Source organism: Mastigoproctus giganteus, chromosome 8 (assembly GCF_048544385.1).
Source record: "Mastigoproctus giganteus isolate SK-2022 chromosome 8, ASM4854438v1, whole genome shotgun sequence".
In the NCBI taxonomy this organism is placed as follows: Eukaryota; Metazoa; Arthropoda; class Arachnida; order Uropygi; family Thelyphonidae; genus Mastigoproctus; species Mastigoproctus giganteus.
The window spans coordinates 20,148,064-20,175,644 of NC_143582.1; the positions used below are offsets into that span (position 1 = coordinate 20,148,064).

The 27,581-nt window shown below is 36.7% G+C and overlaps 2 protein-coding genes across 3 annotated transcripts in view; one reads left to right on the top strand and one right to left on the bottom strand.

Moving 5' to 3' along the window:
• Kap-alpha1 (karyopherin alpha1) overlaps nucleotides 1–12,819 on the bottom strand; it is a 188,621-nt gene extending 175,802 nt beyond the window's left edge. Inside the window, exon 1 of one of the 2 annotated variants that reach the window (XM_090379147.1) lies at nucleotides 12,779–12,819. The gene's annotated coding sequence lies outside the window, so the exon portion shown is untranslated. Of the gene's footprint in view, nucleotides 1–12,656 lie in introns of both variants that reach the window. The other variant, XM_090379146.1, reaches the window with a different exon arrangement.
• Nucleotides 12,820–13,024: 205 nt separating this feature from the next.
• Nucleotides 13,025–27,581, top strand: part of Ccdc58 (Coiled-coil domain-containing 58) — a 57,477-nt gene continuing 42,920 nt past the window's right edge. Inside the window, exon 1 of the mRNA XM_090379357.1 lies at nucleotides 13,025–13,072. Within this exon, the coding sequence (XP_090235483.1) occupies nucleotides 13,034–13,072 (39 nt within the window). The 5' untranslated portion in view covers nucleotides 13,025–13,033. The remainder of the gene's footprint in view (nucleotides 13,073–27,581) is intronic.

A 27,581-nucleotide genomic window follows, 5' to 3' on the forward strand; every position in this document is an offset into this window, starting at 1 on the left:
ATCAACCTTTGCCCCTGGCAGACATACCCTGGTCCTGTTTAAATTCTGTACAGTCGGATAAACTGACGATGTTATCAACAGTAAATTCTAAGTGGGAAGCATTCAAGGAATTATTCGTGAAAGCAATTAAAAGTTTCATACCTATTAAGAAATATTGTTCAAGGTTTAGGCCTAAATGGTTATCAAATGAACTAATGAGACTCGTAACAGAGAAGAAAAATGCATGGGATACATATAAATTATCAAGCGACTCAGAAGCCTATGGAAGATATAAGCTAGTCTGTAATCAGGTCACAAAGGAGGTTAGGCAGGCGAAGGCAGATTACGAGAAATAATTGGCAAAAGATGCTAAGAAAAACAGCAAGGATTTCTTTACTTATATAAATTCTAAAAGGAAGGGGATGAATCTGATTGGTCCACTTGATATTGATGGATCGACTGTTGATGATCCTGCCCAGATAGCAAACAAACTGAATGAGTATTTTGCATCTACATTCACACATGAGGAGTTATTAAGGTTTGGAAATGGCAGAAGGTTATCAAATTGTAGCAGGATACTTAATGATTTTGTAATAACTGAGAGCAAAGTGGAGGAGAAATTGTTGAAGTAAAACAAAAGAAAAGCACCTGGGGTGGATGGGATCTATCCATTTATATTAAAGGAGGCGGCAAAGCAACTAAGCAAACCCTTGGCCATAATTACGAGAGCATCCTTGGACTCAGGGGAGGTTCCCACGGACTGGAGATGTGCAAATGTATCCCCAATTCACAAAGGGAGATCGAAGGGTGACACGAGTAATTACAGACCAGTTAGTTTAACTTCTATTCCGGGTAAAATAATGGAGTCACTGGTTAAAGATGCATTGCAGGATCATCTAGACAAGACTGCAGCAATAATTCGGACACAGCATGGGTTTGTTAAGGGAAAGTCTTGTCTGACAAATTTGATAAGATATTATGATGTGGTTACAAAAGAACTGGATGCAAAAAATAATTTTGATATCATCTATTTGGATTTCAGGAAAGTTTTGGACACTGTTGCGCATGAAAGACTATTGTACAAATTGGAGCAGAATGGTATTAAGGGTAAATTGCTACAATGGATAAAAGGATGGTTAAGTGAAAGAAGACAGAGGGTGGTAATCAATGGGTGCTGCTCTTCGTGGACTAATGTTATTAGTGGAGTCCCACAGGGTTCCGTGTAGGGTCCACTGTTTTGTATATTTATCAATGATATTGATGAAGGTATATCAGGCTTAATGTCAAAGTTTGCAGATGATACAAAGGTTGACAGGGTTGTTAATGACAGTAATGGCAGTGTGCTACTGCAACAGGATCTAGATAATTTGGGCAGATGGGCTAAGAAGTGGCAACTGAAGTTTAACCTTGACAAATGCAAAGTACTGCATATGGGTAGAAGTAACCCCAGAGAAACGTACCAACTGTGTGGTACTACACTTAAGGTGGTAGAAAATGAAAAAGACCTGAGAGTAATTGTGCAGGCAGATATGAAGTTTTCTGAGCAATGCAGACAGGCTGCCAGGGCAGGTCATGGGCTTTTGTCAATGATATATAGGAATTTTGCTGGTAGGGAAAAGGAGGTGATTATCCCTCTGTATAAGGCGATGGTCAGGCCACGCCTTGAGTACTGCGTACAGGTCTGGAGGCCTCATTTTAGGCAGGATGTAGATTTACTTAAACGTGTACAGAGAAGGGCAACAAGATTGGTGAGGGGAATGAAGGGATCCTCTAACCAAGGGAGGCTTAAGTTCTGCAAATTGCAGTGGCTGGAGACTAGGCACCTGCACGGTGATCTAATTGAGGTATATAAGGCCTTGAATGGGTTAAGCATGCTGAATTCTGATGGGATCCTTCCACTTGTTCAGATTATGAACCTAAGGGTATATAAATTCAAATTAAGAAAAGACAGATGTAGAATAGATGTGTGGAAATTTGCCTTTAGCCAGTGGGTGGTTAATTGCTGGAACAAACTTCCATCTGTTGTTGTGGAAGTTGATAGGTTGAATAAATTTAAGGAGGAACTGGACAGGCATTTGGAGGGAATGGTGCGATTTTTTTTGGCTGATGCTGCATAAGCTCATACACATGCTTTCTTGCATCGCATGCCTCTACTACTACTACGAACTGAATCTGTATACAGTTCATTACAAATCTAATTATGCACTGTTCTTTACTCATTAATGTACATCATAATACCAATCGATGACTAAACCGATGTTATCTGTTGTGTTCATGCACCAATCAATACATCATCTGTCACGCTTCCCTGTCAATTAAACCACATATCATTCTCAACTTCTACTCCAGACCAATAACGCCAACCGTCTGTTTAGCGACCAAGCAGCGATAGAGTGTGGTAGCGGTGAACTAGTTTTTCCGGTAAAAATGTCCGAGCTTTGCCATGGTTCACGTGTTAACATTTTTTACCTTAGCCACTTCTACTTTTTCTGCTCAAATTAACCACTAACTCTTAAATTATCTAGAAACCTTCCATCTGATCAACAATCGCCAGTATGGATTCTGTCAGTGTCAATCCATTGGTGATATTCTGGCTTACGTTACCCATCTATGGAAAAGTTCTTGTTCTTGACATTTTAAAGTCTTTTGATCATGTTTGGCATAAAGGTCTTCTAAATAAGCTTCCATCTTATGGTCTACCAACTGCTTGCTGTAATTTGATTTTTTTTTTTTTTTTTTGTAATCCAGTTTTCTCTCTCTCTGACTACTCACTTCAGATGATGGTAGATGGCTCTCTCTTCTAACTTCTCACTAATTCTGGTGTTCCCCAAGGTTCAGTTCCTTCTCCCAATCTTTTCCTGTTGTATGTTAATGACCTTGTTCCATTGAACCGGAAATACTATCCATACTTTTGCTGATGATAGCACACTGCATTCCACCTTCCAGTTTGAGAAACCTTGCGCTACACAAACAGTTTCAACTTCTCGAATATCCACTACCAATTCCTTAAATGCTGATCACCAGGTAATCCTCCAGTGGGACAAAGATACTTAGTTGATTTCAATCCTTCTAAAACTCAGTCCTGTCATATCTCACAAAAAGGATTCTTCTGCTCCTATCTTTATCTTGGATGACACTGATTTCTAGGCAAGATCATATCTCTATTGGGGATTATGACTTCTAATCTCTCTTGGCATAAGTACATTACAAATATCACTTCCTCTGCATCTAAAAAACTGGACTCTCTCTTTCACTCTTGGCATTACTTTTATTCCAAACGACTGTTCACTCTATACAAATCTCAAATCTACCCTACCATGGAATATTGTTCCAACATCTGGGGTGGGTGGTGCTTCCAAAACCTTTCTCAGGCTTCTATATTCCATTCAAAAGGGGCAATTAGGTTAATTAATATCTCATCTCTAACAAAATCTCACCATTCTCTGTCACATAGATGTTCTTTTTCTGCTGCATTCCTTTTTTTTATACAAGGGGTGACTGTTTAATTCACAAAAGGGTGCAAGATCTAATCTTAATTATCATCTGAATCTTCTATGGATTTCTTCTTCTCGAAATACTCTCCCTTCAACTTTACACATTTTTGCCACTGTTGTACACAAATTAAATGCTTCATGCAAGCCATTTTTTTGAAAGACTGTGAAGTGCTTCCATTGTGACTCTGCGAGCATCGTTGTGCCGGATGCAAAACACTTTCCTTTCACAGCTAGCATTAGCACAGGCACACATGCAAGAAACCAAGCTTATACGGCATCAGCCAAAAAAAAAAAAAAAAAAAAACCCTTATTTTACCCATACACTCACTCCAAATGTTTGTCAAGTTCTACCTTGAATCTATTTACGCTATCAACTTCTACAATGATAGATGAAAGTTTGTTCCAGCAATCAACCACCTGCTGGCTAAAGGCAAACTTCCGCACATCTATCCTACAACCGTCTTTCCAAGATTTGAATTTATGTTCTCTCAGGTGATTATTATTCTGAGCAAGAGGAAGAATCCCATCAGCATTGGGCATGCTCAAACCATTCAAGGCTTTAGACACCTCAATCAGATCACCTCGTAGGTGCCTAGTCTCCAGACATTGTAATTTGTAAAATTTAAGCCTTTCTTCGTAAGAGCAACCCATTGTTCCATTCACTAATCTTGTTGCCCTTCTCTGTACTCGTTCCAACAGCTCTACATCCTTCTTAAAATGAGGCCTCCAGACCTGTATACAGTACTCAAGGTGGAATCTGACCATTGTTTATACAAGGGGATAAACACCTTATCCCTGCTAGAAAAATTCCTGTATATCATTGACAAGACACCATGAGCTTCTCTTGCAGACCATCTGCACTGCTCAGAAAACTTCATATCTGTCTGCACAATTACCCCCAAGGCCTTTTCATTCTCTAACACTGTCAGTGTGGTACCACAGAGTTGATACATTACTCTGAGATTACTGCTTCCCATATGTAGTACTTTACATTTGTCAATGTTAAACTTCATTTGCCACCTCTCAGCCCATCTGCTCAACTTTTCTAGATCCTGTTGCAGCAGTGTACTCTCATTAACAACCCTGCCAACCTTCGTATCATCTGCAAACTTCGACATTAAGCCTGATATACCCGAGTGGTCAGGAGCAGGAGTGCAGTAGCACACACTCTTTGAGTAGACCGGGGTTCAAGCCCCTTACTGCTGAATATGGGCGATCTGCCAACCCACACTGGACTAGCGTGGAAGATTATGGTCCATTTCCCTCAGCATGAATTGTTGACGAGGCTTCCATCCTGCAGGATTGATAATGGCTGCACTTTACCTTTTTACCACCATCAATATCATTTATAAATACAGAAAACAACAATGGACCCAACACTGAACCCTGAGGGACACCACTAATAACATTAGTCCACGCAGAGCAGCGTCCATTAATTACCACTCTGCCTTCTCCCACTCAACCATCCCGTTATCCATAGCAGCAATTTGCCTCCAATGCCACACTGCTCCAATCTGTGCAGCAGTCTTCCATGTGCAACAGTATCAAAGGCTTTCCTATCCAAATATATGATATCAAAGTTATTCTTTGCATCCAGTTCCTTTGTGACTACATCATAGTATCCAATAAAATTAGTTAGACAAGACTTCCCCTTAACAAACCCATGCTGTGTCTGAGCTATAACTGAAGTCTTGTCTAGATAATTCTGCCAATAATATAATAAGATAATTCTTTAACCAGTGCCTCCATTAATTTCCCTGGAACAGAAGTTAAAGTAACAGGTCTATAATTACCTGCGTCTCCCTTTGACCCTCCTTTGTGGATTGGGGTCACATTTGCACATCTCCAGTCCATGGGTACCTCCCCTGAGTCCAGGTAAGCTCTCATAATTATGGCTAAGGGTTTGCTTACTTCCTTTGCCACCTCCTTTAATATAACTGGATAGATTCCATCCACCCCAGGTACCTTTCTTTATCTTCAACAATTTCTCCTCCATTTTACTCTCAGTTATTACAAGATTATCTAGCTTACAGCCAGAGTTCAATACACCTCTGGCATTCCCCTCCCTGAATAACTCCTCATGTGTGAATGTCGATGCAAAATATTCATTTAGTTTGTTAGCTACCTAAGCAGGATCATCAACAGTTGAACCATCGATATCAAGTGGACCAATCTGATTCATCCCCTTCCTTCTAGAGTTTACATAAGTAAAGAACTCTGCTGTTTTTCTTTGCATCCTTTGCCAAAGATTTCTTGTAATCTACCTTTGCCTGCCTAACCTCCTTTGTAACTTGTTACAGACCAGCTTATATCTATCACAGGCTTCTGTGTCACATGTTAATTTATATGTATCCCATGCATTTTTCTTCTCTGTCACATGTCTAATTAGTTCAGCTTTCTTTAGAAATCATATGGAGCTAGGTCCAGTGAATAAGAGGAATGTGGCAGAACCTAGGCACCTATGGCAGTGATCAGTACCTGCACAATATTAGCTGGCATTATCTTGGAGAAACCATTTACACTGGAATATGGCTGTTCTACCAAGACACTCATTACCATATGCTTCAACTAACTGTTTCCGATGCATTTGAGCTTCATCTAACACAATAACGAATTGCATAGAGCTGTTCAATCTGTATATCCAACATACTTACTTCAAAATGATTGTCAGTGACACTCAGCTAAATTCTCCATGCAACAATAGCTCGGCAAGTACTAGCATGTGCACACAGTCTGCTCAGTAGCAATCAGGGAGAGTGCCTCTAGTAGCAGTTATGGAAAGTTCGTGCGGTAAACAAAATCTTGCACCAGTCAGCAAATTAAATGATCACCCCTCATAGATACTGTCATGGGCCCTCTCTCTTCAAAAACCAGTCCGAACACATGCCACAACCAGTCAACGTCCATTTACCGTCCAACTTCAAACTCACAGAACAATCTTCCTTTATGAAAACAAAAGCCTTTCCTTTTACCCTTGACAGTAACTGTTCTTTAAATAAATTCCACACCAGTGCACTATTACCTAATGGGTAACAGTGATCACAGTGCACTGATGTGTTATTTTATCTGTAGGTTCTTAATGCATGAAGAATTGGTGCTGATAATCAGATCAAGAGTACTGCTTCCTCATTGCAGAAAACAGTTATCCAATAAATCTGCAAAAGTCTTCCTAGTGTGTGGGTGACCAATGCAAAAATTCCCATCAGCATCTGAAAAGTTAAAATCTCGCACTATAAGACATTCTGATTTACTGAACCACTATTTCTATGTATAGCTGTTTTTACACTCATCATAGACCTATAAAAAAAAAAGGGTAAAGTGCAGCCATTATCAACCCACTGCAGGATGGAAGCCTCCTCAACAATTCATGCTGAGGGAAATGGACCATAATCTGGCACGCTGGTCCAGTGCGGGTTGGCAGATCGACCGTATTCAGCAGTCAGGGGCCTGAACCCCAGTCTACTCAAAGAGCATGTGCTACTGCACTCCCGCTCCTGACCACTCGGCTACGGAGGGCAGTGGTACACTCCTACTCTCATTTTCATTTTCCCAGTGCTTATGTCATATCAAAACTGACTCAACATTACACTGGCCACCCAAATTTACTGGATGCACTGTCTTAGATTTAATATGCTTAATAGGCCCATAACCTCTCACTCCTCCTGTCCTTCCTGTATTTTTTTTTTTTTTTTTTATGAGAACCCCAACACGAAAGGTATCAAAACCTATAGTACTTAGTACCGTGCATGGGTTGAAGGAAAAGTATGGGGAGAGGGGGATGCCGGAAACTTTGCTCTAGAGACTAAACATGGCTTTCACGACTTCGAGCCTCCAATAAGCAAAGTGGTGGTATTTCACCGGTTGATGAAAGTCATCTACCACCTGATATATGTTGTACTCTCCATATTCAAATTTGGTGTCGTTTATGTCTGAGTGACACCATGTCTCCAATATCCCTAAAATGTCTGCATTTGATAACTTAATCAGTACTTCAAATTCATCAATTATTTACAATGCTCCTAGCATTAGTATACATGCATCTGTTCTTTCTCTAAATTACCCTAACACAGCCCGTGCATTTATTGTTCTGTGACAACCCACAGCAGTGCTTGAAATCCCCAACACCTTGCTTTCCAGGCTGCTACATGTTCCAATAAGAGCAGTGCAACAATCACTTTTACTGATGCCTGCAGATCTAGTTAAACTATTAGGTCTGTATATCCTCCTCCCAAAAGCTAGCAGTTTTCTGCTCTCCCATCACTGACTTAATAGCATCAGCAAATATTCTTGCACCCCTTCTATTTAAGTGTATCCCATCCCTGTAAAAACAAATAGTCTCTCCTGTTAACAAGCACAGGCCACACCGAAAAGAATTCTGCCCCGTGTGCCTTGCACTCTCTCCAGAGCCAAATTTATCGACAAGGCTCTCAACACGCTCCTTCCTATTGTGTCTGGACAGAATTGCAGACACTTTCATATTCAATCCTAACACAACTTTTTTCCCAACAAAGGTAAAACAAGTTTAATGATCATACGAAATTTAATGATCATAATAATACGAGTTTAATGATCATAAAAAAGGATGGAAGTGTTATAAATTAAACAACAGCAGCTGAGATATGCTGTTTCAAATAACACCTTGATAAATTATTTAATTGGTCTATAATGCAGTTCAAGTACAATACTGGTAAATGTGAGATTCTATATTGGGGTTTTAGTAATCCAGATTAGCTTATTATTTGGGAGGCAACAATACGGACAATCTGCCAGAAACATATGGTGGTTTTTTTTTTTTTTTTTTGTTTAAATGTTATGTACAGAAAATTTGCTAGTAGGGACATGTCATTGTTTCATTTCAAAAGGCATTGGTTAGGCCAAAAATTGATCACTGTATATTTGAAAACCCCCATTTCAAAAAGAATATGGATCTGCTGGAAAATGTACAGAAAATAGCAAAAACTTTGGAAGGTGTGAATAAACCAAATTATAGCAAGATGTTTTTATTTTCATTGGTGGAATAAGCTGGAGGCCAGAGAAATTAAGGATATTGTAAACTAGACATAAGAAAATTCTTTTAGCCAAAGAGTTTTAATAATTATTGGGAACAATTTACTGCCTAATGTTCTAGAACTTGCATTCTATTTCAGAAACAGGTGGAAGGATACTACATAAAACCAAGGTAGTATTTATTATTATTATTTTTTTTAAGGCAGATGCTAAATGCAGTTGGTTTTTATTAATTCTAATACTCTTACTAATTTCTAAATTTAAACTAAAAGTTAAAAATTAAACACATGAATAGCTTCATAAAATGGATTTTAGTTTTCCTTTTAGAGCCCAAGTTTGCTAATATTATTATCAATAATTGCAAAATTTAAACCAAAAGTTTAAAACTATAAAACTACAAAAAAAAAAAAAAAAAAAGTAGTGAAGTAATGAATACTTAAGAAAAAACAATAAGAATTTATAAAATTTTATAAAATGCAAATAATAAATTTATTTTCCCAAATGAATTTTGGGAAAAAGTAAAAGTAAACATAATATCAAATACCAGCTACAGCAAAAAGTAAACATAATATCAAAAATAGTACAATAAATAAAGAATGAATAATTAAATAACCAAAATTAATGACTAAAAATAAATCAATCCATGCATCAGATAATGATATGGCATCCAATTTCTTTTAAATTAATTCCCTTGATATGGCATCCAATTTCCTTTTTAAATTAATTCCCTTGTGTGCTCAGTAAGATTACAAAAAGCAGTTACACGGGGTGCATGGGATCAATACAATTATATTAAGAGTGTTAGCAAAGGAGGTAAGCAAACCCTCAGCCATGATTATGAGCATCCTTAGATTCAGGGTAAGTCCCTGTGGACTGGAGATACGCAAATGTCCTCTTAGCTTAACTTCTGTTCCTGAGAAAATAATGGAGTGAAGTCACTGGTTAAAGAAGTAATGCAGGACCATCTACATAGGAGAGCAGTTATACTTCAGTCAGAGTACAGGTTTGTTAAGGGGAAATTGTCTGACCAATATGTTGGATACTATGATGCAGTCACAATGGAATTGGATGCAAAAATTTGGATTTCAGGATAGCTTTTGATACTGTTGCGCATAAAAGGCTGCTATACAAACTGGAGTAATGTGGCATTAAGGGCAAGTCACTTTGATTTAATTTTGGTTTTTAATGCGCATGAGTGACTAAGGCTATGATGTGTCAAGTTACTTTTATGGATAAATGGACGGTTGAGTGGGAGAAGACAGAGTGGTTATTAATGGCCACTGCTCGTCATGGCCTAACATTATTAATGGAGTACCCCAAAGGTGTGGTGCTAGGCCCATTGTTGTTTTCTGTATTTATTAATGAAGGTATATCAGGCTTAATTTCTAAGTTTGCAAATGATACGAAGGTTGGCATAGTTGTTAATGACAGTAATGAGGGCAAGTTACTGCAACAAGATCAAGAAAAATTAGGTAGATGGGCTGAGAAATGGTCCATCTGCCTAATTTTTAAATGTTAAACTGAATGAGAATTCAGTTTAACATTGACAAATGAAAAGTACTGCATATGGGTAGAAGTAATTCAGAGTAACGTACCAACTGTGTGATACTACACTCAGGGTAATGGAAAATGAAAGACCTGGGTGGTTATGCAGTCAGATATGAAGTCCTCTGAGCAGTGCAGACAGGCTGCCAGGTCAGCTCATGGGGTTTTGGCAATGATATACAGGAATTTTGCTAGCAGGGATAAAGAGGTGATTATTCCATTGTATAATACAATAGTCAGGCCACATCTTGAGTACTGCATACTACATAGGTCTGGATGCATCACTTTAGGAAGTGATGTATAGCTGGTGGGATGGATACAGAGAAGGGCAACAAGACTGGTGAGGGGAACAAAACGGTTCTTTTATCAAGAAAGGGCTTCAGTTCTGCAAACTGAAGCTTCTGGGGACTAGGCACCTGCAAGGTGATCTGAATGAAGTGTTTAAGGATTTGAATGGATTGAGCAAACTCAATGCTAGTGAGATTCTTCCTCTTGCTTAGATTACACACATGAGGGGGCATAAATTCAAATTGAGGGAGGGTGGTTACAGAATAGATGTGCAGAAGTTTGCTTTTAGCCAAAAGGCAATTGATAGCTGGAAGAAACTTCTATCTTGGATAGCTTGAATAAATTCAAGGAAGGACTAAGACCAACTACTTGGAGGAGATGGATATATGAAATGGGAAATGTTTTTTTTTTTTGCTGATGCTGTATAAGCTTGATTTCTTGCATCATGTACTATTAATATCAAAAGATGACAGAATTGGTAAATACTAAATGCAGTAAAAGAACTATGTTTCAAGATAAGGATACATCATGAAATTACAAATTACAAAAAAATAAAAATACCTTGAATAGTAATTAAGAATTAGGAAATAAATGATTTGTAAAATAGAGAATTTTTTTTCTAATAAAACAATACAAAACAATTTAGAATACACAAGATATGAAGAAGAATGTATCTGTCAATGAACTAGAACTAAAAAAATAAGTAAGTCAAGTATGCTATATGAGCAATAATAATTTAAAATATCAGTACATCAACAACAGTTTCAACTGGTTTTAGTTTTTGATCTCATGAAAACCTTTTAACCAATTTAGGGGTCTGTGGTCATGTGCAGTACAGTATTCCAATCTTAGCGACTATGATTCTAAACATGTATGAGCAAGGCTAGACTTAGGCATAAACCTAAACTAGCCCTGCTCACTGCTTGGGGACTCCAATGGAGGAAATTAACTCCAAATTTACCTTCTGTAGATAAAAATGTATAATTACTTATTTCTGAAAACCATATTCAAGAAATATAACATCCATTTTAAAAGCTGTTCAAAATAAATTATTTCAAGGGAAAAAAATGGCATAAGTTAAAACAAATTAATACATTCGCACTAAAAAAATATATTTATGATATTCACCCCTCCCCCAGAGGACAGGATTCAAAATAATTTGATTTCTTAATTATTTCAAAGGAAAAATGGCATACATTAAAACAAATTAACGTTGGGGGAATAACTAAAAAAAAAAAAAAAAAAATGTCTTTACATCCCCCCTCCAACATGAAATTGCCAGACGTCCTAGCTTCAACGTACTTTCCTACAACAGTTGTTTTAAATGGATTTGCCAATACTGCATTTCTGCACATATCACACGTGGTAACACCTTTATAACAATTTGTTAAGTTAGATATCTCGTGGAGCTGATTAGTACGAGTTTTAGTTTATAGCATTTCAACAGTTTGTACTTTATTATTAAATTATAACTCTTAAATTTATATTTCATGTAATATTCATTTTTAAAGTTATTTCTTTTTCTGGAATACTAGAAGCGCTGATACCCATTTTCAACCACATGCTCACGAAATATATTTGTTTCTCTTCCTTAGACATTTGTTATAGTCATGATTACATCATGAACTTACAGGCCATAATTTACACACACTTCCATTTTGCACCTTGTTTTACCACCTTAAACTAATAGATCTCGCATTAGCTGAAAAATACGTTTACAGCTAATATGAAATGGTGGTAACCATCTTCACTGAGCTAAGTAAAGTGTTGTTATAACTATCATTGTTAATGACGATTTTATTCGCAATTATCCTAAAGTAATCAGCTATTCATTAGTTCAATGAAATATAAATTTTTACCATTAAGAAACAAGAAAACGCTACCCCAAAAAATACCAAATGCTAATCGACCTTCAATCAAATCTTGCGTCTTTCTCCATTCCCTTTTAAGTTTGACCAAAGAGGTGGCTTACATACACCTATGTGGCTTCTTTGATACCCCGAATACATTTTATTTCACAGCAAAATAATTTATCTAGATAACAACAATAGTCTACGATAAGCAAAGGAAGGGAGTGTCCTTCGATTCTAAAATCAAACAGAACTACAACCGAAAGATGAAAAAAAAATTGTCATTGCTCTCATAATTGCTTAATGTTACCAGTGAGTTCAATGAACTGCTAATATTTTCAATAATTTTCCATTATTATTAGATCATATATCTCATTACATAACCACCAAACTGACACCTCCATCATTCCAGTGATTTATACTATTAGACTGCAGCTTCAAAATCACTTTACAAACACTATTTAGCGTACGTTCTGTAATTAATTTCACGTACCTGCAATATGTATGATTCTGATATTTTCAATGAATAATACAAAGTATATTCAAAGTAATAGCCTTCACAATATTTTCAGCAAATTGCAAATATATCACCATAAACCCAGTTGTTACCCTTACTCATTCAGGAGAGCACATCGGCTGAGATGAAAGAGGATTTCGTAGTACGACATGAATTAAAACAAAAAAAATAATTATATCAATGCGCCATTACTATACAAAACTAATATATATTTGTTTATTTTTAACCTTTTGAAATGCTTTAACTTATCATTTATATTTTATTTATAAAAATAATATTGAACCAATGAAACGAACTGATCAAAAAAAAAAAAAAAAGTGTGTGGTGTTAGAGAGTGTAAGATGGCAGCTTCCATGATGGAAGTAACGTGTAATGATATTTTAGCTTTCCAAGTATGTATGCATTTTTTTTTTTTTTTTGAGAAAAAATATTTGGCTGTGTAAGATAAAATGACAGATCTTTACTGTGGCACATATTATTTTGGCTGCCTAACTTGTGTGTTTTAATTTGTATTACGTACAGTACCCGTATTAATTTTGTTAATGGCATTGTTTGACCATTGATAAGTTATCTATGAAGTTAGCGTGATTATGTGTTACTGCAGTTTATTAAGTATCACTATATGGCGATGTTTCGTATAAAGCCGAAGATGCTGATACTACGTAAAACCTATAACATCATCTTTCTTAGTATAACATGATTTTATCGATAAGCCTAAGTTGCAAGTTCATCTTGATGTTTTGGCTTTTGTGGGTATACCGAACTGGTTTGCCGCCATACAGGTCTCTTGTACTTTCTGATTGTCAGTTTATTTCAGGACCGTAGCTATCGAGGCCGGGAGGGTGGGGAGCATTTGCCACCTTGCGTCATGTAACCTCGGTACTCCTCTGAGTTTTATATAGTATGGTGAGTGCAATTGCCAAAGGTAGTTTGAAGCTAATAGCCATTTTTTTAAACATGTATTGCTGCCACTGAAAGATGGTTATTGTCTTCAACCTAGCATCTTTGGTTGATTGTTGAACTGGGAATTTTGAGACTAAGTAGATCTAAGGCTGGTAAGAAAAATCATTAGCAGAGATTGTCTAATTGAAGTCAGTAACCTTATGGTGTCTTGCACCTTGGATAATACTTCTGATCACTTCCTAGAAGCCTTTGAATCTATACCAGTAAAAATGTCTAATAGAGAACATGTTACCATGGCATCCAGAATAGATAGAATGTCCATTTCAGTTACATTAACAGGAATGTGAACCTGAGAACCAAAAAAAAATATGGTTATTAATGATCTCTGTAATGATAACGTTTAATAAGCAGAACCAGCTGGTTTAAGAGACGACCTTGAACTTCAAAGTCATGCTATTTTTCTTATATGGTGTGTTTCTCTTACCTTAATCAAAAGTTGACTCTTTTAAACACCTTTTGCTATACCTACAATAGCTGGATTTCAATAATCCTGTTCAACTAGATAAATTTCTGCAGTTTAATGGTAAAAAATTAGTTCCCCACGTATTGTTGATGTTTTGCTACATATTAGTGTTAGTAGTGCCAAGGAAGCAAACATATATAGTATCAGCCAAAATAACTAACCACATCATTTGTCTATCCCCACTAATATTTTGTGTGATGTTTCCTTAAATTTATTCAAACTACTTACTTTCACAACACCAATTAGAAGTTTTCTCCAACAGTTAATTATTCTCTGGCTGAGAGCCAATTTTTTATGCATCTATCTAGAAACCATCCTCTTCCAATTTAAATATATGTCCCATTGTTTGCATCATCTGAAAAAAAGTAAGGCTTCCATCAGGATTTTGTCTATTCAGTCTATTTAAAGCCTTGGATACATCAGTCAGGTCTCTTTACAAGTTTCTAGTTTTCATGCACTGCCATTTGCAGAACTGAAGTCTGTCCTTGATAAGAGCGTACCCTTTTGTGCTCCTGACTAACCTTGTTGCTCTTCTCAGCATCTATTCCAACAGATCCACATTCTTCCTAAAGTGAGGCTTCCAGTCTTTATGCAGTACCGACTAGCGACTAACAAGATGCTGCCTAACCTTTTGCCTTATACAATAGGATAATCACCTTCTTATCCCTGTTTACAAAATTCCTGCATCATTGACAGAGAACAGAATTCCTGTATATCATTGACTGTTCAGAGAACTTTGTCTGATTGCACAGTTACCCTCAGGTATTTTCATACATGTGATACCGCCGAATTGTATGTTATTCTGAACTTACTGTTGATAAATGCAGTACCTTTCATTTATCAATGTTAAATAATAATAATTAATCTCAATTGCTACTTTTCAGCCCATCTGCTTAATTTCTCTAAGTTTTGTTGCAATATTATATTTGATTATATTTAATATATCTTTATCAATATCATAATAAATATCGAAACAACAATTGGCCCAGCACTGAATCCTGAGGGACTTCACTGATAATATTAGTCCATGAAGAGCAGTAGTCATTAATAACCACTCTTCATCTCCTGCTACTCGGCCATTCCTTTATCCGTAGCAGTAACTTGCTTATATGCAGGTGGTAGCTGAAACTTTTTCAGCATTACTGGTTGCAGTTTGCAACTATCCCTTCACCGGGATATGTTTTATTATTATTTTTGACCTTGTATATGCTGCCAGTGGTCTCACCGACAAAACCACTATAGGTGACCCTCATATAACACGGTAGTTTGGTTCCTACAAAATCTCGTGTAATGCGAAACCATGATTTATACGGGACTAAGAACCAGTACAAAAAGGAGGGTTACGTTCCAAAAGCTAACAAAAATACACCATTTTTTTTTACAACTATCAGAAATTTCATTTTTATATTTTTATAGTAGTAATAACTTAATATTAATATTTTAACTTTATTTTTATAATAGTAGTACTTAAATAATAATAACTGAACAAACGTCTTACCTTGCAAACTGTGATACTTTATATGTCAGATAATGTACGTTCATTTAATTTTCTTCCTCTTCATCTGCTAAGCACAGTCTCTTCTGCAGCATCTAGATTCCGTGTACCTTCTGCTCTCTTTAAAAGTCACAATCTGCACGCTTCAAGTTCAAGGTTATGGTCTCAAACAAGCACAAATTCAATAGCACAGAACCGAACCCAGGGATCTCCCAACAAAATACAATGGACCCTCGCCTAGATATAAATCACAACTTTAACTTTATTACTTATTACCTTACCAATTAACAAAGTTAAATGATGTGTGAAAATTGGAAGAATATTTTCCAGTTAGCAAAATAAACATATATTTACGCTTACGTACTAGCTTAATTAATACATACTGTAATATGTACATACTAACTAATTGATATTTCTGTTCACTGACTTTTTTTTTTTGTTGTTGTTGTTGTAAAATTTAAAACAGTAAAAATGATAAGCAATTAATAACAAAGAACGTGGCACGCACAAGTTGCAACAAACTCGATACAGAGTAATGAGTTTTTCTGAAAATTTATTTATGTTTTTTATGTGATTGAAAATTTCATGGAAGGGGAAACACATTTCACCAAAATAACATGAAAACCCACAGAATTCCAGCTATCAGCACTATAACAAATGCAAGAAGATCGCGTTTACTACCTGTTTATAATTGATTACACTAACGGAAAAGACCAATAAACCAGAAACTGCAAATTGTTTTTGTTTTATGTTAGTAACCTCCAGAAATGTGCTTTAAAAAAATATCACAAAGGCGATAACGACTAGCGAGTCAACAGCGGGGATTCACAAAAAGGAATGGAAACGTTGAAAATTGCATCTAACATAATAGCAGGATTTTCCCAGCTCAAAAATATTAGTATCGTGTTGTGCAAGGATTGCTGCAATTTATCAATCGTGTTAGAACGAAACCGTGTTGTAGAAGTACCATCTTATATGGGTGTTGCCTGTATTTGTATCACTAGAGATTGCAGAAACCGTGTTGTAGAAGTACCGTCTTATATGGGTGTTGCTGTATTTGTATCACTAGAGATTGCAGAAACCAGTTAGATGTGTCGGGTATCATGAGTTATGTGTTGTTCATCTGGCATTTTGTTACTGAGAGGCACAATCACCAAGGAAGGACAATCCCAGCAATCCTACAGGAAGCTGTGCAAGGACAGTATAGGACACTACGTGAAGCCATCCCATCTCTCAAAGTCAGAGGCAGGGAAGGCTGCAAGGACACTCACTGGACTACCTCATTCTGGTCACAATAGGAACGGGGCAGTCCCAAAGTAATGGGAAGGTAAGTTGGGAGTGCCTAAGGGCAGACCCAAGCAAAAATATAGATATGAAACCTTTAGTAGGCTGTGGTGCCCCGAAGAAAGCATGAGGAGGGAAAATAGTGTTAAAAGCAAATGTGTGTTGTTTGTTTGTTTGTTTTTTAGGAGCATTAGCAACTAAGGCCATATTGCTCCGGGATATGCGGTGGTCATTCTCTGAACCTTTCCGCATCCTCCGTATTTGGTGGTGACGGGCTCGAACCCCGGTCTAATCAAGAAACGTGTGCCACGCACTGCTGCTCCTTCCCACCTGGCTACGGAGGTACCTACAAATGTGTGAGAAGTGAGTATCTCCAAAAAGGTAATGACATCGTAATTTGGATGAAAAAAAAAGTCTTCAGCAAAGAAGTTAGTGGTTTAAGAGAATTCTGGCTGGTTCTTCTGGAGTTGAACCAGTTAGACCTCTCTTTAGAAATATCACTAGAGAGAGGTAAAGGTTATTAGAAGATTTGCCAACAGTAGTGTAGTGCGAAAAGGTCTCCAGAAGAGTATCATATGGTGTGAAAGTTGTGCCATCTGCAAGCCCAGAGTGACCAGGTTTAGGAAAGAATGGATGGCATGAAGGGTGCACCGTTGGCATCAGATTCATCCTATTCATGGGGATCAGGTTTGGCAATTTGCAGTAGAGGTTTCTTGGCAGTTAGGATGCATCTGTAGATCTTGAGGAGGAACAAAGTGGTTAAGCTGGGTCTTGGAGAAAGCATCTGGATCTTGAGTAAGAACCAAGTGTTTTAAGTTGGGTCTTGAATGACAGTAGAAAGTTGCATATGGAGATTGCTGAACAATCAGTAATCGCCTCTTCTTAAATAGAGCTGTGGAAAAGGCTTTGAAGGTTGAGTACTGACTAGAGTGTGAAGAGGTTGGCTGAGATCTGTAAGTAATCTATTTCTGATTTCCAGTTAGATAGGTACAGGAATGGAGAAGGTGGTCTTCTTCACTGCAGAGACAGGATGTGCCCAGAAGATCAAAACTGTAGAGTTTTGCTTTTATGGATCAATGTCTGGTTAACAGGTAAGTTGTTTCCAGGTTTGGGTGGAACCATTTTAACCTTGTAGGGTTTATTTATCTTACTTTAAGAACAAAATATCTGGTAGTTTTGCCTTTGGGACTGTTTGATCATCTAGATTTCCAGATGTTCTTGAGTGCATCCCAGATGCATTGTCTTTCCACTTTCAGGTTAGAATTTAAACAATGCAGAAATCCAAAATCTCAGTTACTGTATTTTCTTTGATAGCATGTAAAAGCCCATGGTGTGCAGGTCTAGGGGAATATTGCTGGTTATTACCTGGAGCGCTGCTGTAGATGTTACTTGACAGGCTCTAGTGACAAGGAGGAGATGCTGTTGCTGAATTTGTTCCAGATGGCGTTGAAATGTGAGAACACTTGCCTTGTGGTGCCATACACTTGCTCCATATACAATAATAGGAATAAATGCTCCTTTGTAGATGAGCTGAAGAGTAAGGCCCTTGAGGAACCAGTCACAGCAGTTAACATGGAAGCAAAGAGTGCTGAAACTCTGAGGTAATTAATGGCTCTTTGATTTCGAAGAGGATTTCTGTTAAAGCAGATTGTTAGAGGACTGTTTACAGAGAGGGTACTTTGAACCTCCTGGGCATGGCATTCCAAAGCAGATCTGGTGGACTCCTCACCAGTAACTAGGTCATCAGCATGGAAGAGGAGAGTGATGTGACTGAAAGTGGAGAGTGGCCACTCATCAAGCAGCATGTCCCATACTGCAGGTCCCCAAATGGAGCCCTGCAGGCAACCTCACATATTTGGCCTCATTTTGCTATGAAACTCAGTAGTGATAAATGTTTCCTGTTGGTGAAGTAGTTCACAAGACAATTATACAATTCCTTGGTTTACTCAACCACCTTGAAATCTATGAATATTGCTATTGTGTACTTTTCCCTGGAGGAAAATGCAAGTTGTTGAATTGTGATTAAAACATCTATAGTTGATCTGCCAAGTTTAAATCCAGACTGAGAAGGAGCACAAAGGCCCTTATCCTTGTATGCTGACTGCAGCGTATAAAGCAGAAGACACTCCAGAACCTTATCCAGGATTGGCAAGAGGGCTATGGGTCTGTATGCCCTAGAAGCAAGGTGAGATTTTGACAGCTCTTTTGGGATTAGACAAAGACCGGCATACTTCCACCTTGTTGGGAAGAACCTCTCCTGAAGACACAAATTAAAGATAGTAGGATGTCAGCATGTTATTAACATTTTAATTTTACAAAACCAAAAGTATTAAAAAAAACCTTGCTCAGCACCCTCCACCAGAATTGTTTTTGGCACCAGCTGCCACAACTACACTTGGTAATTCCAAACCAATCTACAATAACAAATCTTTTAGAAACCTTACAATGTATACATAGGTTCTAAACAACAGGAAACGACCATTAATTTTCTAGATATTCTGCAGTGTGTGACAGTATACAGTTGTTTGTGTTATATTTACCTACATGCCACATTAAATGGCACCTCCATAGCCAGGTGGGAAGGAGCAGCAGTGCATAGCACACGCTTCTTGATTAGACCGGGGTTCGAGCCCATCACCACCAAATACGGAGGATGCGGAAAGGTCAGGGAATGACCACCGCATATCCCCGGAGCAATATGGCCTTAGTTGCTAATGCTCCTAAAAACCAAATAACAACAGCCACATTAAATACATCCACTTGAAAGACAAATTTTGTAAATCTCTAATTTAACTTTCTACTGAAGATATCCTAAAATAGGTGTTATGAAGTACTAAATTATTAAATTTGTTCTTTTTATGCAGTGGAAGTGTGCTTTACTTGTGTTTGTCTGCCTGTAATATAGCAACATTACCTTATTCGATATACATCAGAAGATACTAAATAACATTCTTGTTTGATTCAATACCTTCAACCATATATCCTGAATATTTTTGATTCTGAAAGCAAGTAAAGCCCATGGAACAGATGGTTTATACCCAATTATTTTGAGGTAAAGGGTGAGGAAGTGCATCAGATCATTAAGGTTAATTATGAGGGCTTCACTGGATTTAGATAAGGCAAGGTTTAGACATAATCAGAGGCACTTGGATAATGAGGCCCAAATATGTATCTTATTTTGCTTGATCCTAAATCTGGCACTGGTTCCATAAAGATTCCAGGGTGGCCGAGCGGCTAAGGCGCCAGACACTGCCAATATGAATTGCAGATACCGAATGCCAATATAATATAATCCTTGTGGATGTTTATATGATCGATGTCAATATAATGACAATACTGTGACTGTGTATATCAGTGATATGATGATGAAATATGAGTTTAAAAAAAAAAAAATAAAAAAAAAAAGATGGTTCTAAGATTAAACTACAGATAGGTTAGACTGGCTTTGGTAGCAGGGAAAATCACAGAGGTAATAATTGAGCATGCAATACAGGATCGTCTAAATAGAAATGGTATTCTCCTGTCTTAGTATTATACTACTTTCAGATAAATTGAATTTATTTTTTTTTATAGGAACTCTAAGCATGAGAGGTATTAGAACCTATAATACTTAGTACCATGCATGGATTGGAGGTTGAGAAGATGAAAAAAGATACTCGTTGACATTAGACTTGAATTTTTGTAGATTGTAATTTTCAGGAAATATGCATGAACGGAGGTTGTTTCAGAAAACAGAAATCGAAGGAATAAATGAGGAAGAAAAAAAAGTTGGTTCTGTAAGTTTGAAGTTAGCATTAGCATTAGTAGAGGCATTTGATGCAAGAAAGCAAGCTTATGCAGCATCAGCCAAAAAAAAAAAAAAAAAAAAACCACTTCCACTTCACCCCTCTGTTCGTTCAAAATACCTGTCCAGCTGAGCCTTAAACTTATTTAGGCTATCAACCTCCACCACAAGGGATGGCAGTCTGTTCCACCAACCAACCACCCGCTGGCTATGAAGTTGGACAGTAAAAGGATGTTGACTGGTTTGGAAAAGAGATTGGGAATTATAGAAGCCAATTCAGAAAAACAGTGTCCATGGAAGTATCTACAGAAAAGGCATACCGCAGAAACAGAATGTCTACGAGGCAGAAAATGGAGGGACTTTTTTAGAGATGAGACATTAATTAACCTAACTGCCCTCTTTTGAATGGAATCTAGAATCCTTAGAGAGGTTTTGGGGGCACTATATGTGGGAATAATATTCCATGGTGGGGCAGATTTGTACAGAGTGAACAGCTGTTTGGAAGAAAAGTAACACCGAGAGTGAAAGAGAAAGCCCTGTTTTTTAGATGCACAGGAAGCGATATTTGTAATGTGCTTATGCCAAGAGAAATTATAAGTCGAGGTAATTCCCAATAGAGATATATGATCTTGCTTAGAAATCAGTGTCAATTGAAGGTAAGCATAGGAGCAGAAGAATCCTTTTTTGAGAGATATAAAACAGGACTGAGTTTTAGAAGGATTGAAATGAACTATGTTATCTCTGTCCCACTGGAGAATTGCCTGGGGATCAGCATTTAAGGAATTGGTAGTGGATATTTGAGAATTTGAAGCAGTTGGTGCAGTTTTAGAAGGATTGAAATGAACTATGTTATCTCTGCCCCACTGGAGAATTGCCTGGGGATCAGCATTTAAGGAATTGGTAGTGGATATTTGAGAATTTGAAGCAGTTGGTGCAGAACAGGTTTCTCAAACTGGAAGGTGGAATGCAGTGTGCTATCATCAGTAAAACTATGGATAGGATTTCTGGTCAATGGAAGAAGGTCATTAATATACAACAAGAAAAGAGTGGGAGAAAGAACCAAACCTTGGGGGACACCAGCATTAATGGAGAAGTTAGAAGATAAAGTGCTATCTGCCATCACCCACAGTGAATGGACAGAGAGAAAACCTTGATAACTCAATTACAAAAAAAAAAAAACAGTTGGCAAACCATAAGATGGAAGCTTATTTAGAAGACCTTTATGCCAAACATGATCAAAAGCCTTTGAAATGTCAAGAGCAACTGCTTGAGTTTCACCAAACTTTTCTATTGAATTTGTTTCTCTAAACATAACTTCTGAACATAAGTGAACATAATTTCTCTGAAGTAAAATATTTTTCTATTTAAACTACAGGTGAAAGATAAAAGTTTTGATATACTTTCATAAATGCTTCTGAAGATAATTTTTGTCAATCCAACACAGTGTAACTTGACAAAACAGTTGAGAGAAGTAGCTGTATAAGAAATTGTGGCACATGAAGCTTCACCTTCAAAGAAAGGTTTAGGTTATAGGCTTAAATGTACTGGGTTATCATAATTAAATTGTTCCAATTCAGAGCTGTCTGAAGTGACAACTATTTTATGTAAATAGTTGTCACTTCACAACAGAACTTGTATAGATGTAGCCCGAGTCAAAACTGGTACAAAAAATGTACCAGTTTAGAGTACAGAGAATCACTTCCATGGAATAAAAGTGGCATTGTCAGTGGCATATGCAAATTTGATTTGACCATTTTAATCATTAGTGCATATAAATGAACACTATCATCATTTAATTCATTAATTTGACCAGTTTTTCAGACATTAAACTCAGAAATATGACTTCAGTCATTGAAAACAACACATTCTTTCAATGAGTAAATGCGGAAAAATATTTCACTTAGCATGGGAAAAGTGGCACTGTCATTACCATATGCAAATGTGATTTTACCATTTTAATCATTAGTCCATATAAACGAACATAACACAAATATTATTAGAAAGACTTCATATTTCATTAATTTGACCAGTTTTTCAGAGCCGACTGGGCTAGCCATGTGGGTAAAGTGCCTGCCTGGCAACCCAAAGGTCGCGGGTTCGATTCCCACCTCGGGCTTGGATCAAAGTACTGCAAAAACCTTGGGAGGTGCATTTTGGCCACAGAAGCCTATGCGCCAACAACTACCAAAAAAAGTTTTTCAGACATTAAACTCAGAAATATGACTTCAGTCATTGAAGACAACACATTATTACAATGAGTAAATGCAGGAAAATATTTCACTTAGCATGGGAAAATGTGTCAATGGTCTTTTAATTCCTTTGCTGTCATTGATGTTGGATGAGAATACATTCTTTGAATATGTAGCATAACAATTTCAGCTTTGCTATAAAAAAATTTACGGAATAGGAAGTTAAGAGTTTTAATTCAAATTGCCAATAGCAAAATCTGTTGTACACTTATGGAATCATGTATCACAGAAAAAATGTATCACATAGAAAAAAATTCCAGATTAGCCAACAGAATATGCTTGTGTCGGTGGTAAAAACTATCAGAAAATTCAGGTTGGAAATTTTTAGCTAGCGAAAGTTTAGTTAGAAATTTCAATCATCCCTTGAGCCATAAGAGAGAAAATAAGAATAAATTTGATAGTGTTTAAAAAAATAATTCCAGATTTCACATTTTAAGAATTTCGTTAATGTTAATTTAAGGATTTTGTTAATAGAAATGAACAGAAACTTCCATTTCAAGTAAAGACTTTGAAAACTCGCATTTTTATAACCAAATCACTTCCGTCAATGTGGAAAAATCGTTCTCTGCTTTTAAACTGATTTGAGAATAGACTACAGATTTACAGTGGATCACACTACTAAATATGGTGCGTTTCTTGTATTTTCCCTCCCTTGTGAACTTCTCCGAGCGTGCAGTTGTCCTGTAGTATAAACAGAAAATTTATTTATTAAATCTATGGTGTAAAATGTATTTCTGTTTACTGTTACAAAAGTTTTCCATGAATTATTTGTAAAATGATTCTTGTTCTAAAACTTTTACCCTTAAATACCAAATACAAAGAGATAGTTCAGTTATAATAAATTTTCTGTTTATACTCCAGCACGACAACCAAGTCAGTAGAGTTATAAATCGTCAATACAAATATTTATTGTATTTAGTAGTCACTGGCTTGAACCCCGGTCCACTCAAGGAAATGCGTGCTGTGCACTCTCGCTCCTTACCACTTGGCTACATCAGGCCTTACCAGTTTATCACAATTGAACCACTTCTTTAACTGATTGGTCACATCAATTTATTATAAATTTTTTTAGCAATACCTATTTAAGGGTTTAATATTCCGAATATCTAGCAAGTCACCACAAAATATAAGTAGATTATGAAAATAAAAATTACCACTCAAAATTCACTGTAAAGAAACGTTTATTTAAACATTTAATTCATATAATTATAACATTATTGAAATTTTTAATAGTTTAATCTCTGCCTTTGAGGATTAGTACCCAATAGCATCTGTTGTATATTAGTCAACATTACACATTTTCTTGAACTTAAACCATTGTTTCTTCCCACTGACTACAACAGATCTTTTCTTTCCCTGACTTAGATGAAAGCAAATACCTTTATAGAGTGATTCCATGCAGTTTTTAACTCCCTTCCCGCACAACTGTCTCTTTGACTTTCTGTGAACTGTCTTCAAATCAGTATGCATTGAACAAATATGAATTAACTGCCTTGGATCATACAATTGATGAGACTCAAATTAATGAATAGCAGATTTTTAGCTGTTTCAACAGTTTCTGAATACAAAGCACTACCAATGAACTTTAAACGATATTGATTAACCTTAATAAATTTGAATTTTATTCATTTTATGTATATAAGCTAGCCTATCAGTAAAACTGAAGAAACTGGAGGGTGGTGACTGTGAATAAACCATTCACAGTCACCACCCTTCTAACTAATTTTAGTTTATGTTGACAATGAATTAGACAATTTTAATAGTTTTACTATTTACCTTGTTAGATTTTATTACTTTGTTCAGTTCAATAATCATTTCATGCTTTCAATCATGGTTAAATGGGCATCATATGAAATGTCAAACGTTTCTTATTATTTTTAACAAAATATCTTATGTTAGTCTTATCTTAAAAATTGGAGAAATAAGCTTCTCTGTCCACTAATAAACAAATATTAAATTATTTCTATTGCTGATACTGTAAATGTGGGTTGCAATGTTAGGGTATTTTTGAATATGGAGGTCATAAGGATCAGCATATAATGTCTGTAAATTGCACATATTATATGGTAAATTTGTTTTATTAGGCAAAGAACTTGGTTTCCTAGAAGGAACCATGCTACCCTTGAACAGAGATGACTTATTCAGTTAGTGTGAAAAAGGCCCAGAATCTCATGTAGACAGTATTGAAAATCAGTTTTTTGCATGTGATGTGGGGAAAAAAACCAATTATAATCACTGCTGTTCACTTGGGTTTAGATTAAGAAGGGCTTCTTTGCCAACAGATTTCAGATAGCTATACAACAAATAAAAGCATTTAAATTTTTAGATCATAATTTGCTGAAGTGATCATTAAAGTGCTGCTTAAAGAGAATACATCATCATGGCTCTCAAACTTGGTTGTTGCTGTTTGTATTGCAATCTTAGTTGAGCAAAAGTCCCATAAGATTGAGCTTTGCATTTCTAAGCTGAATTTGTGGTTTCAAAAATTCTTGTTTGTAAATCTGGAGATGACTGCAGAAGCATTGTCTATATTAGTATAAGGCTCCGAGGGGAAAGAATGAGGGCAAATTTTCACTGTTATGATTCCAGAACTAGGGGTAATAAATTCAGTTATGGGGAATAGGTTTAAACTGGATTGTAGAAGATTTACTTTTAGCCAGCAACTTATTAATTACTGGAATAAGTTGCCTCCTGAGTGCTGTAGGCTGACAGTTTAGGAAAATTCAAAGGATTGGTACCTATTTGTTTTTTAATTTTTATTATTTATTTGTTTTTCTTCTTAGCTGGCAGGGTAAAAGCATGGGCATCCTAGCACTGTCAATGTGCACAGTTTTTTGTTATTTCAAATAAGGTGGTTGAAGGATATGATCAAATTAGTTTTTGTTACATTTAATGTGCACAATGCACATGAGTATACATGCATTTATTATGCAGTTTGAAATAGTAATGTTATTTAAAAATAATAAACATTTATCATTAATAAGATTTATTACATTATCATTAATGTAATAATTCTTACATTATTTCATTATAAATATCAATTAAGACAAAAAGTGCAAAAGTTGCTAAAATTCAATAAAATATAATTATTTTTTCTCTTATATTAACCTTCTCTTTACAGAAACCAAGTTAGCTAATGTAAGCAGTGTATTACATTTCAGGCAACCAAATAGTTAATAATAATCCATGACAAATAACAAAAAAGAGAGAAAAGGTAATTACTTCTATGTGCAAGTAGAGAACGTTTTGCTTCTGCACATCCACCATATTGCCCATTCATTCTCGTCAGCGCACAACAAACAATATCTACTGCGTCAGTTAAAATATAATGTCAAAAGCCGAGAATTAGGGTTGAATTTGAAAGTGTCTGCAATTCTGCCCAGACACGATAGGAGGGAGTATATGATGAGAGCCTTGTCGATCAATTCGGCCCTGGAAAGATTGTGCAAGGCTCAAGGGGTAGAATTTTTTTCAGCCTGGACTGTACTTGTTAACAGGAGAGATTGCTTCTACAGGGATGGGATACACTTAAATAAAAAGGGTGCAAGAATATTTGCTGATGCTATCGAGGCAGTGTTAGGTGGGTCGGAAAACTGCTAGCTTGGGGGGAGACAAAGACCAATAGATTGACAGTAGCCACTGGCAGAGGTGAAAGAGATTCTTGCGCTGCTTCTATTAGAATGAGCAGAAGCCTGAAAAACAAGATGCATGGTATTTCAGAGACTGCTGGGAGTCATTGCGGTACAAGTAAACACATGGGTTGTGTTAGGGTAGCTAAGAATAGAAACAGGTGCAGGTATACTTGCGTGTACACCAATGCTAGGAGTTTAGTAAATAAATTTGATGAATTTGAGGTATTGCTCAAAACATCGAAGGCAGATATTGTTGGGATATCAGAGACGTGGTGTCACACAGATATAAGGGATGCAGAACTGCAATTTGGGGAGTACGACGTCTACAGAAAGGATAGACAGGATAGGAAGGGGGGAGGGGTTATGCTATTAGTTAAGAAACACATAAAAACCAAGGAAGTGAAGCCAGTCGACATCGCTGGACAGTGCAGTGTGGAGTCAGTTTGGTGTGACATAAACATTGGGAGATCAAAATTGAGAGTAGGAGTGTGCTATAGGCCTAATGACTCTGATGAGTATAATAAGGAACTGTACAGGGAAATAGAGTGGGCCAGTAAATCTGAGTGTCTTATAATGGGAGATTTTAATTTCCCAGATATTGACTGGAATTTGGGGGCTGGTTACTCACACACTAGCAGGGCTTTTGTGGATTTATTGGATGATTGTTTTCTACATCAGCATGTTCGGGAGGCAACTAGAGGGAGTAATAATACTCTTGATTTGATTATCAGCAGTGATTCTTCATGCATTAAGAATCTGCAGATAAATGAACCACTAGGTGGCAGTGATCACAGTGTGCTGAAGTGGGATTTACTCAAAGAGGTAACTACCATTAGGGGTAAAGGGAAGGGTTATTGCTTCCGTAAAGGCGACTACGATGGACTGAGACAGTACTTAAATTCTATACAGTGGGACCAACAGCAAATTCAAAATGGGAAGCATTCAAAGAACTTATCTTGGAAGCTACTAGGCTTTACATACCAACTAAGAAATATTGTTCAAGGTTTAGGCCAAAATGGATGTCAGATGAA